We start from the raw sequence: 12,326 nt of genomic DNA on the forward strand, positions 1-12,326 counted from the left end.
CCGTGTTATTATCAAACCGTGTTACTATCAAAACATGTTATTATAAAACCGTGTTATTATCCAACCGTGTGATTATCAAACCGTGTGATTATCAAACCATGTTACTATCAAAACATGTTATTATCAAACCGTGTTACTATCACACCATGTTATTATCAAACCGTGTTATTATCAAACAGTGAGATTATCAAACAGTGTGATTATCAAACCGAATTATTATCAAACTGGGTTACTATCAAACCATGTTATTATTAAACCGTGTTATTATCAAATCGTGTTACTATCAAACTGTGTTATTATCAAACCGTGTTGTTATCAAACCGTGTGATAATCAAACCGTGTTACTATCAAAACATGTTATTATCAAACCGTGTTACTATCAAACCATGTTATAATCAAACCGTGTGATTATCAAACCGTGTTATTGTCAAACCGTGTTATAATCAAGCCATGTTATTATCAAAACCGTGTTACTATCAAACCATGTTATTATCAAACCGTGTTATTATCCAACCTTGTTATTATTAAACCGTGTGATTATCAAACCGTGTGATTATCAAACGGTGTGATTATCAAACCGTGTTTTTATCAAACAGTGTTATTATCAAACCATGTTATTATCAAACCGTGTTACTATCAAACCATGTTATTATTAAGCCGTGTAATTATCAAATCGTGTTATTATCAAACCGTGTTATTATCAAACCGTGTTATTATCAAACCGTGTGATTAACAAACCGTGTGATTATTAAACCGTGTTATTATCAAACAGTGTTATTATCAAACCATGTTTTTATCAAACCGTGTTACTATCAAACAATGTTATTATTAAGCCATGTTATTATCAAATCGTGTTATTATCAACCCGTGTTATGATCACCTGCAAATTTAATAAGGAAGTGCCGTAGTTGTTGACCAGCGTAGCAAGGTCGAATGTCGAAGTTGGACAGATCTGGATGCTGTTCACTGAAGTCGTAGAAATCGTAAGTCAATGTGAACCCGCCCTAAAATGTATACATTTACAGTTAAGTTTCTTTAAAATCATTTTAGTGTATGCAATATAATGATATGTTGTATCATCGTTGTATACATATAAGCAATCAGATCACCATTAAAACGCCTGAAGTAGGAAAAACGTTTGTGCTACATGTCTCGTATACAATTGCTGTGCTGTACACATTTATTAAGTCGGTTATCAAGAACACGATTACGCAATATGTTCGCGGTTTCTTCCGACGTACCGACGACAGAGAGAGCTTCAATATCATTCCAAGTAAAAAGACATCAATACATTCTACTACCCTTGAAACCTTTTCCCGAAGGCTTATAAAGCCACAGACTTTCATGTCATTTAACTAAAATAATTGTAAGTGAAGCAAGTTTTACGTGATGTTTGGGAAACCCATTTAGGTATACAATATTTCTAGACACAGCTTTGCTATTGTGTGCAAACCTTCATTTTAGCTCGATGTAATAAAAAATCCAAGGGCAAGAGTGATAGAAACATTATAGAGTCCGTATCTTGGGTAGAACCCGTTTTTGCCACTTACCACTGAAGAGCTGATTACGAGTGCTATCGGCTGCGACAGAACGGGGGCCCCACTGTCCTCGGAGAGCTCGTGCCAGTCGGACTGAAAACACAGAAACGCGGATTCTTTCAAAAGTTAGACATTCGGAAATTATCGACACATGCGCATTTTGTAGAATAAGTTAAACACAACATGACGCGACCAACATTTAAAACAAAAGTTCACGCCCAGGTAAAAGTAATGACAGCTGAATGCCTACAAATCCTTCATCATGCAGGTATTTTATTATCGACAAGATATACGTCTGTTTAGCCCTTTACCACGTAGATACGTATGTTGACGCATTTGTAGTCCCATAGAAAAGAACATTTAATTAAATACCTTTATTACTATATTCAAGATTTAACGACTTTATTTCCAACCCTCATTTTCTGATGAGCATCAAATAAAAAACCTGAACAGACTGTGAGTTACTCACAGGCTGTTCTGGTTATATGCTGTTTGCAAATAGCCATTTGCACTTTGCTTCTGAGTGAGAAAGGGTTAAATGAAGGTGGTAACAATAAATAAATTGCATTGTACAGAGACCTTTTCCTAAAACCAAACTGCACAAGTTTAGTCAAGATAAGACACACAATTAAGTCTTCATGATTCTAGATGTCGATAGTTTTGCATTAATTTTCTTGAAAACAACGGGCAATAACTCTTATATTTGTATAACAGTCAAAATAATAAGTTTTGAATTCTTATGCTCAGCTAAGTATTTCTGATATATTACATTATTCCAAAGGTCCAAAATTAAAGGAAATTGCAAAACCTTTGTAATTTTCGTTCAAAATTCATCACAAAAAGAAGTATCTTAAGCGTACGCCCCCTCCATCAACAAAAAAATAACATTTTTGAATAAAATTGTATCGCAAAAAAAAACGTTGATACCCATGTTTGATGTTTCGTGCTGGGTTCCTTTGGACAGTTTTTAATTCTTAACCTGATCAACATGCCGTGAACGTTTAGCCGAGATGACAAATAAAGCTTAATTAACTTGTTTGTTACAGAAAAGGGGCAACAACTCTGGAATTACTAGTCCCACCCTTAATCACAATCGTCAAAGAATACATGGTCATTCACACACACCGGGGACATTAAGATTGCAGAAAAAAGGTGAAGTCTTTATTGTGTGCTTTGAAACAGCTCTGGCATAGCAAGGACAACGTCTAAGTGGTCTCGATATTAGCCTTCCACATGTCACATGACGATCATGTGAGCCAAGTATGTTTTTTTGTAAAACATGTTCGAGAACAATATGTTATTGATTAATTAGACTTAATATCAACTATTTTAAGAATAATTTAATGGTTTGCTATTACATAATTATCTTTTATCGAATATCTAGATCTGAACAGGTATATGAGGAACCGGTCTTACCGACATAAAATAAAACTGGAACACGGCTGGTTGGTTGAGGGGATTGTTTCCAAACCGGAAGTCGGTCCGGACAGTCTCAAACACATCGCATAATATACCCCGGATAGTTTGCTGGAATTGAGTTTTTTTAAGCATTGAAAGGTTTCACGACCATGAACGATTCCATTTCAGTGAAATGGTACCGTTGTGATTCCCGTAAAAAGTGGACTGTTTGTGCAATTCATTTTTTCTTCCGTCCGTGCGTTAGCCGGGAACACTTTTCCAGATTGAAAACTATCAGTCTTTAGCAAAAACAATCCATAAACAGTCACCATATGTCCGTACCTCTAATGTCAAGGCCATAATACAGCTTGTCTGAAAAGAATCTCTCCCATTTATAAGCCAATTATGTAACAACTTGCCACACATTATGACATTAAGAAGTTTGCATCGCGTGGACCAAATACATGTCTGCATAACAGGTCACGGTCATTGCCACGGGTTCCACTGTAGGCTACAAGTTGCGTCAAATGGTCATAATGAGAAGACGTACATGTACTGTCGCGCGAAACACCGGTCTCCCTAGCTCATATGTCATCGAAACGCTGAGATATCAAAGTGCAAATTTGTACAAATACAGTTACCGGTATCGATGGGACATCCGTGTATCAAATTATATAAATTTTAATGCTAGTAGTGTAATTCGTACTCGGTTGCAAATAACTTGGGTAAATAAATCGATGAAAACTGAAAACTTAAAGTATTATAAGAAAAAATGCTTTTCGTAAAAGTGCTTAATTATGGGGAAAATATCCGAAAATAATAGTTGTGTTTTAATTATTTTTTAAATAGTTTTTGTTAAAAAATGTTAACTCACTGGAATTGCTAAAATAATAGTATTTAAACGCTGAAACCCTGGCCTACCTGCCCGGCGTATTTGTAAGAGCCATTGAGGTAAAACAGATCCAGGGGGCTTTTCATCTTGACGACATAGCCGGCGTTTCCGGTGACGCCGACGTCAAAAGACGTATTTCCGATGGGCGCTATCGTGCAGTTGCCCTGAGCAACGTCCAGTGTATATGACAACCCTGTGGCCGGGGAAGGAGTCAGAAAAACAAATCAAACTTTGTTTTATATATGTATATACCTTCTGGCGCAGTTAAGCTAGTTCGGCCCCGTCAGAATATCTAGTTTTTCATATGGGCGCTACTCGTCGGATACAATTATTAAAAGAAGCACTTATTTTGCGTTTAACGTCTTATTTATTAGCCGACATGTTCTTTGTAGTAATGCTGCTTGATCCTGCTATGATTTATATTTGCCAGTTTAACCAATGATGTGGATGCTTACCTGTATATTTTATGTATTCGTTAGCCCATACATTTATTTTCAAAAATAAGTTAAAACAGAGCTTTATTTAATAAACATTACCGCACATGTGCCTTCAGACATATATTAGAACATCATTCTTCTTAAATGTTAAGTTTTTACTATACAACATCTTATTAATTTTCCATTGTATTTCTTATCGTATAATCTTTAACAAATATAATTTTCATATTTCTGAAACTATTTTGCAGCATTACATTTACTTTTTCTTCATTGTAAGGTTGGACAATGTTGAATGTAAAAAATCTTTTAGCGTCGATACATCATACAGAGTGGGATGTTGACTTATAAAGCGACTTGTTCACAGATAGTGGAAATTACAATATTCCACCTTTTTGTCACAAATGCAAAAAGACCACTACAACAAAAGAAGCAAAGTAACACTTATGAAGTAGACACATACTGAAAATACATTATCATCAGTAGAAGTTGGTACAAATTGAAAGCGTCAAAAACGAGAAACGATTCAATTATTTGAGTGTTTCGTTTGTTTGCGTTATACTTTGTGACAATACGTGGGTTGCTAATATTACGTACATAATTCATATCACTGAGAAAATTGACGGATATGGGGTAGTAAACTCCAAGTACCTGAGCTATAATCATGTATAGTGGATATAGGGTCGATGGTGAAGAGAGGAGGACTTGGTTGTGTGTTCACAAGGTCATAGCGCACCAGCTGGAAGTCCGAGTCGTAATAGATCTGAAAATATTAAGATTCAATACAATCTGAGTCTCAGAAGATACTTGCAGTATTTTTTTAAAGTTCTTTATATACAAAACAGACCATCCATACAAACTGCGAAAAAAATCAGTTTCCTTTGAAGCATTGGCTTAGAACTTTAGATTGTGCAGAATGATTAGGAGATACCCGGGTTCGAACCGAGACCTCTTGATCTTCAGTGGAATGTTCTACCACTGAGCTATATTCCTTTGTGGAGATTTGTATTTAGATAAAATGTTTCTTATCTGAAAACATAGTAATCGAAACGAGCACAATATGGCGAAGGGGTTATTGATGGCTTATGCGTTTTAATTCTACAAAAATGTTGTTTTCTGATTATTTTTTCATCTCTCGACTCGATATGTAATTTTATTTCTGACTAAAACAGGCATCATATTCAACCCATTTATGCCAAGTGTCTAGAAAAAAGGCCTTGGCAAACAGCGTAGACCCAGATGAAACGCCGCATGATGCGGCGTCTCATCTGGGTCTGCGCTGTTTCCTTAAAATAATGTTTGTAAAAAATATTCTAAATATAGAAATAAATAAACTAGACATCCCTAATTTTGGAAATTAATTGATCCAATTTAGAAGGATGGGAGAGTTCATCTAGGCATAAATGGGTTAAGTGTAAATGTTTTGAGGGTCATGAGGTTATTGACGTGCCTGCGTCTGAAATATATGAGGACGAGAGGCGTGATCCAGCACTTCTACCGATAACCTCATTTATAGCTACACATTCCGGATATTTAATTATTTACTGAAATCAATGCAGTTTCGATGTGTTATCGTGTTGTCGGGAACGGTGAAGAGACGGTAGTACCCGGTCAAAAGGAAACGGAACCTTCCATGTGACCAACAACCAAACTCACATAACACGCGGACGGAGATTGAACCAACGTGTAACTTCAATTAGTGGTCATCATACGCATTAACCCATCTATGCCTAGTGGACTCTCCCATCCTTCAAAATTGGATCAATTTATTTCCAAAATTAGGGATGTCTAGTATATTATTTCTATATTTATAATATTTCTTACAGAAATTCCTTTAAGCAAACAGCGCTGATATTGATGAGACGCCGCATTATGCGGCGTCTCATCTGCGTCTACGCTGTTTGCCAATGCCTTTTTTCTATACGCTAGGCATAAATGGTTAAAATCATTATTTATAATTGGTCGCGAATTGCAAACAACAAATAAAATTAATACAAAAAAAACATATGGGACATCCGGGTTCGAACATGATGTCCGAGTTTGTGGTTTTAGCGGCTCGTAGTTTTTACGTAAAAATAGGGAACACCCGGGTTCAGACCGGGGACCTCTCGATCTGCAGTCGAATGCTCTTGCACTGAGCTATATCCCCAGATGAAACATGAAATGTTAGCTATAAATATGTATATTTTATATCAAATTGTGTGTCATCTGTCGCCAGATATGAACATGTTCGCAAGCTCGTTTCATTCATGCTATAGTGTAGCTATCTATTGATAGTTGTACACGCGTGTACGATATGAAACTGTCAAAACAACCGTTTGCGTAAAGTGGGACTGCACGATTTTGTCAAATATTTATGAATTTAAATAAAATGTGTAAATAAATTGAAGAACATGTGTCGAAAAATGCGAAAAAAGCCAGATATTTAATTCTGAAATCGAAAATGCCTGTACAGTCGAATTCACCAGCAGTTTTGCGGATCATTTTAATTTCCTGCAACGATATCTATTCAAACGACACGCGAACACTTACTCCGATCCTTATAAAAAGACGAATGCTTCGGTTATTGTAGGAAAATATTTACGAAATATCTTCGTCACAATCGGCTCGGGGCGCTAATTTGTCTTCACTGCATTTTATGAAATTCGTTTTCAATGTATAATTTTTCTTGCCTATTTCGTGTTATTGTAACATATTTTTATCAATATATTACAATTTAACACATATACAAATCGTGAAGTCCCGCTTTAAGCAAAACGCTTTTTCTTTAGTTTTTTTTACTAAAATTACCTTTAACATAAAGTACATGAAAATTATTAAAATAACATATATTTTATAATAAAATTGAAACTAGACATGTGTCAGTAGGACTCGAATTCTCCCACAATCTACTGTTTTAATAAAAATGCCAATAATGTCGAAAAGAAAGGACCGTTATACAAATGTACTCCGTTGTGCACGTTTACGTGCATGTTATAAATATGCCAAAACAGTTTCACCACTTCTTTACCTGCGACGATATAATTTTTTTTTTTAAATGACCATAACACCAGTAATGTAAAATATGAACCAAAATATGAAGTTGTGCAAGTTCACATGCTTGTTCATAATTATAAGTGTGTAAGTTAACCCATTTATGCCTAGCGTCTAGAAAAAAAGCCTCCGCAAACAGCATTGACCGAGATGAGACGCCACATGATGCGGCGTCTCATCAGGATCTGCGCTGTTTGCTTAAAGGAAATTCTGTTAGAAATATTCTAAATATAAAAATAAATATACTAGACATCCCTAAGTTTGGAAATAAATTCATCCAATTTAGCAGGATAGGAGAGTCCACTAGGCATAAATGGGTTAAGCTAGTGCGTGCGGATGAAATGAACGAAAGACAAAGACAAAGATTCGTTGATGGGTCCCGCACGTCTGAAAACGGGGTCGTAAACAGAAGGGTGAGTTGACTCAAAATATGTGTGTGTTTTCCATTGCAGTACCTTAATCATTAAGAGGTACATAATGTACATTTCATTAATAACAATTGAACTGCACCACAGAAAACTTGTAATTATTTTACATGTAGTGTTGCTGCTACTTATTTTACCGCGCCCTAATGGAATCATCAGTTATGATTAAATATACTTATGAAAACATTTTTAAAATAAAAATACCATAATGGCCTTCGTCATGAACATTTACTTTAAGTATGACATAAAGAGGGAGAACACGTAACTTCAACGTGGTTCTATAAAAAAAAAAAGTAAACAGGGAGGGATCCGGGTTTGAACCGGGGACGTCTTGATCTGAAGTCGAATGCTTCACCACTGATTCAAATCCTTTTTTCGTATTTTAGAAAGAAGTTTTATAAAGTTCCACGCACATCATTTATCCGAGTGTTTGGTCACAGATGTAATTGCACACAAACCTGAAAGTGTCATTCGTCCTACTTCACCATATTTGATAAAAAATATCAAGTGTATCGTAATAAATTAAATACACACACATACCTTTTATTAATTAAGGAGACCAGAACTATTAACAAAAGATTTTATAACCATATTTAACTTTGGGAAGGGAAATTTGTCAAGCATAGACTACAAATGAGCCTCGCTCTGTGAAAATGGGGTTTAAGGCAGTCCGCACAGTCTTATCAGGGACGACACTTTCCGCCTATACTTGATTTTTGCTAAGAAGATACTTTCTTGAAACGAAAAATATCATAAAAGCGGAAAGTGTCGTCCCTGATTAGCCTAGGCTAATCTGGTACGACACTTAACGCACATGCATTAAACAACTATTTCACAGTGCACGGCCCAAGTATAAAGCACGTGACTTACGTGCGAGTTGAAGACCTGCTGGTACTGCGGCACGGTGATCTCGAGGTGGTACGAGAACTGTCCGCTCAGCGTCGGAAGGGGTTTAGGGGTTAGATAGCCTAGAGTGAAACACGATCCCTTGAATGCCAGCATTGTCATATAGCAAAAGTTGTAGCAGGATTAACGAACAGAATTCGGTTAATGTCTCCTGTCGCTGTTTGAAGTAAATATTTTAATTGCGTTTTTTCCGAAAGTTTTTGATAAGAAATGATACATTAATTATTTCTTATTTGTTAACAAAGTTATCACAACTAGCATGTCGAAGGGGTCATCGATGGCTATTACGTATTGATTCTCCAAAATAAACGTTGTTTGCAGCTGATTTCTCCCTTTTGACAGGAAATTCTCGTCATGACCATAAGCAGGCATCCACTGTGACACTCAATTTTGATGCCACATTTTTTTACTAACCTAGCGAGACAGTTCTATTATTAAATATTAAAATATCGTGCTTCGTTCTTCATTGTTGTGTATTGAGTTGCAATAGCGGGCGTTGTGTCTTGTGTCACGAACATTGCCACTTGTCGACATCAACGGCGACATGCCACATTTAATGTTACTCTAACCGTATTCCATAAAAAGACTTCAAAATCATAGTGTTCGTGGGTCATTGCTATTCTCCTATTCAAGTATTCCTGATTGAAAGCAGCCAAAACTGTTAGTGTCCAACGTAAAGAGGACTAACGTCGATAAAGCGGCTTAACTTTCTCAGACTTAACGCGGTCGCGTGTTTCCAGACACATATCAGAGATCCGACTGACGAGTTTGTCCCGTTTTTCTATTTTGTTATTGTTACTGTTATTGCAGCTGTTGCTACTGTTGTTGTGGCTGTTTATTAACTTGGAAATCAACGAAATAAAGTTCGTAATTTCAATTTTGCAGGTCGCGAATCGACCTCGAGAGAAACTTAAACTAAAGGAGTGTGTTGCACGTGTCGCATGTAATGTGTATCTTAACGTCGGATACGTGCTACTAATAACTTCCGTTACAGCTCAGTATTAGAATTACAGAATCTAATGGAATTGGTACAAGTGGCGTGGGTATCTGAAGAAGCTTGTTAATGGGGCGTGTCACATACATTGTCCATCTATTAGTTGTTCATGAATTTCGTCATAGTACATGCAGCGTCGTCAGAATGTTAAAAAAAATTAACCGATCATTAAAGATGTATTTTGGTATTGTGTTAACAACATATACATGTATCGTAAAAATCGTAGAGCACGTGTTCTATATGCCAAACACTTACCGAAAGTCACTTGGATATCAACGGCAGTGTACGTTATCTGAAAATACAACCATGTGTGGTTATTAATTTATTAATATAAAAGTGTATCGTTACGAATTCTATCGTTTTAAAAATAGTTTTTGGCTGCGATTTTATGCGTTCTTTACAAAATGCCAGTTTACTTCAAAACGTAACAAAATGATACATGACGACATTCTGTATATAATGCGTTACGAACATGATAATTGATGTAATTGCGTATTTATAAGGCGTAAAAGTTGTTGGTTTCAACTATCCCTACCGATCCAATGTTTTGTACCTACCAATAATTTGCTGTTTTAATCCAAGTTGAATTTCGGTCATTTCTGATCAAATCAGTAAACCAACCATTAAAGGTACAAACGAAACTTGACGACAATCAACATGGTTCCTCTTAAATTGCTGCAACAACATAGGTTAGTAGAACTTGAGCAGTAAAGGTCTGAGATATAAATACGTTATGCCAGTAGGCAAATGTGTGCCAAACGACTTTGGTTTATCATTCAGGAGAATAGTTAATATAATAAAACTAAGAATCATTGCCGAGTCATATTCCGATTCATCAAGCACACGAACAGTTTACAGCGGCATTTTTGTTTTTGTTTTGATGAAACAATATGTATTTGATTAAAAGCTCTTTTCTACTTCATTGTTTTATATTTGGTATTTTGATTAAATGTAAATCCAGACCATGTGGCGCTTTTTGTCTTGTTTCGCTGCTTCTGTATGGGACTGTCAAGGACACTTCGAGTGAAGGAACCGGTAAATATCCCAAATATTTTATATAATACTGCCCAGGTAAGTTCCATTTAATATATTGCGTTTCAGATGGTAGTTCTTTTAACAATAAAATGTTTTTGTTTTTCTGATGTGTGTTGTGGCGTTGTTGTGGGTTTTTTTCAAAACAAAACATGGTAGGTAATTGGAATATAATGTTAATGTATTTGTTGACTTGAATTTATCTGACTCGTCTCAGAGAGGCTTACGCGGATCTGCAAGCCTCACGCGTGTGTGAACATGGAACCATACGATAAGTTATAACCGCATTGTTATAGTTTGAAATATTTATATGCGCGTTTGTGTATTTTGATCGGTAAGATTAAATTTATTTTGTTTTTGTTTTAAGGGTTTTGATGCGTGTTTATTTCAGCTTGTGCACGTAAAGACAATAAATTGGAGAATGCATAAACTAAACATGAACGTTGTGAGACATATACACACCGGGTCGTCGAGCCCCTCGATATTGACGTCAGCGGTGATCTGACCGCCGTAGACGGCATTCTGGAGCATCGCTAACGTCGCGGTCAGCGAAGGCTCACTCTGCCCCGGGTTCACGACGGTCCCTGTATGAAGATATAGTTTAACGTTCCGTTTCGTTCTTTATGAAGAAGTTTGTTTTGTTTGTCTGGATTGTTACCTTGTTCATCTTTTTTTAATTGGGTGAAGAAGTAATGATACAAAAATAACACATACAATCATGCGTTTTGAGATTCAATTACAATTGAAAAGTATTAATCTGTAAGATTTTTTTGTTTAAGATTTGTTTTTCATTGCGTTTTGTATTTTTAGATTTAAAGTGAACTTTTCATTTATTAGTAAACGTTTAATATACAACAGTAAGATCAGAGTTTCGACGCGTTTAATAGTTTTTGAGACGTCAGTGTTTATAACGAATATGTAATCATAAAATTGAAACTTCTTCCCAGCTATTGCTAAAATAATTAAATTCCTCTTATCGCAAAAAGAACCCACCAAAATGCTCATTGAAATATAATAACACACATTTTTGCGTTTGAAAACAAATGTGTAATAGTTTATGGAAGGCGACTCATAAAGGCAACAATATACACATTTCAAGTCTGATATACGTTATGTTAAACTTAAAATTAAGTCAAACATAATTGTAACATTTTGCAGGGACCCCCATACTAATACAATATCTCAACCAAAAGCATTCTTTGCTTAATGAATTAAAAAAATAGAAAAGAGGGCGGTGGTCATTTTATATGTAAAAAATACTCGACATGTATTAAAGTATTTTCAGTATTTTTAGTTGAGTGCCACCCGCCTTCGCGCAAGTTTTCCCATGTAGTCTCATATCTAAAACAATAGTTGAGGAAAAAATTTAATAAATAGAGGATATTTGTTGGATTCGATTCAATATCGATTTTATTTCACGAGTGATCATATAAAATATATTTTTTATGATCAAGAATGAATTAAAATCGTTATTCCATTGAAGCAAACACATTTTTTTTATGCTTTTTCACCGATTAAGTGGACAATTTCGCTGGATTTATGACGTCATTTTGTCCAAAAATATGACGTCATTTCACATCAAAGAGTAAAAATATCAATATTTTCACTGTTATTTTTCACTGTTTAAAGCAGTGAAATATAAGTTTTATTTCACTGATATTGCCGTATAAACCA

The 12,326-nt window shown here is 35.6% G+C and overlaps 1 protein-coding gene across 1 annotated transcript in view; it reads right to left on the bottom strand.

Annotated features, from left to right (window-relative positions):
• LOC127834810 (uncharacterized) overlaps window positions 1–12,326 on the bottom strand; it is a 39,318-nt gene that overhangs the window by 10,560 nt on the left and 16,432 nt on the right. Inside the window, exons 15-22 of the mRNA XM_052360867.1 lie at window positions 11,115–11,236; window positions 9,876–9,912; window positions 8,591–8,688; window positions 4,914–5,025; window positions 3,858–4,021; window positions 2,955–3,065; window positions 1,551–1,631; window positions 881–1,004 (exon numbers count right to left, since the gene is read on the bottom strand). Coding sequence (XP_052216827.1) covers window positions 881–1,004; window positions 1,551–1,631; window positions 2,955–3,065; window positions 3,858–4,021; window positions 4,914–5,025; window positions 8,591–8,688; window positions 9,876–9,912; window positions 11,115–11,236 — 849 coding nt within the window. The remainder of the gene's footprint in view (window positions 1–880; window positions 1,005–1,550; window positions 1,632–2,954; window positions 3,066–3,857; window positions 4,022–4,913; window positions 5,026–8,590; window positions 8,689–9,875; window positions 9,913–11,114; window positions 11,237–12,326) is intronic.

This window comes from Dreissena polymorpha, chromosome 6, assembly GCF_020536995.1.
Source record: "Dreissena polymorpha isolate Duluth1 chromosome 6, UMN_Dpol_1.0, whole genome shotgun sequence".
In the NCBI taxonomy this organism is placed as follows: domain Eukaryota; kingdom Metazoa; phylum Mollusca; class Bivalvia; order Myida; family Dreissenidae; genus Dreissena; species Dreissena polymorpha.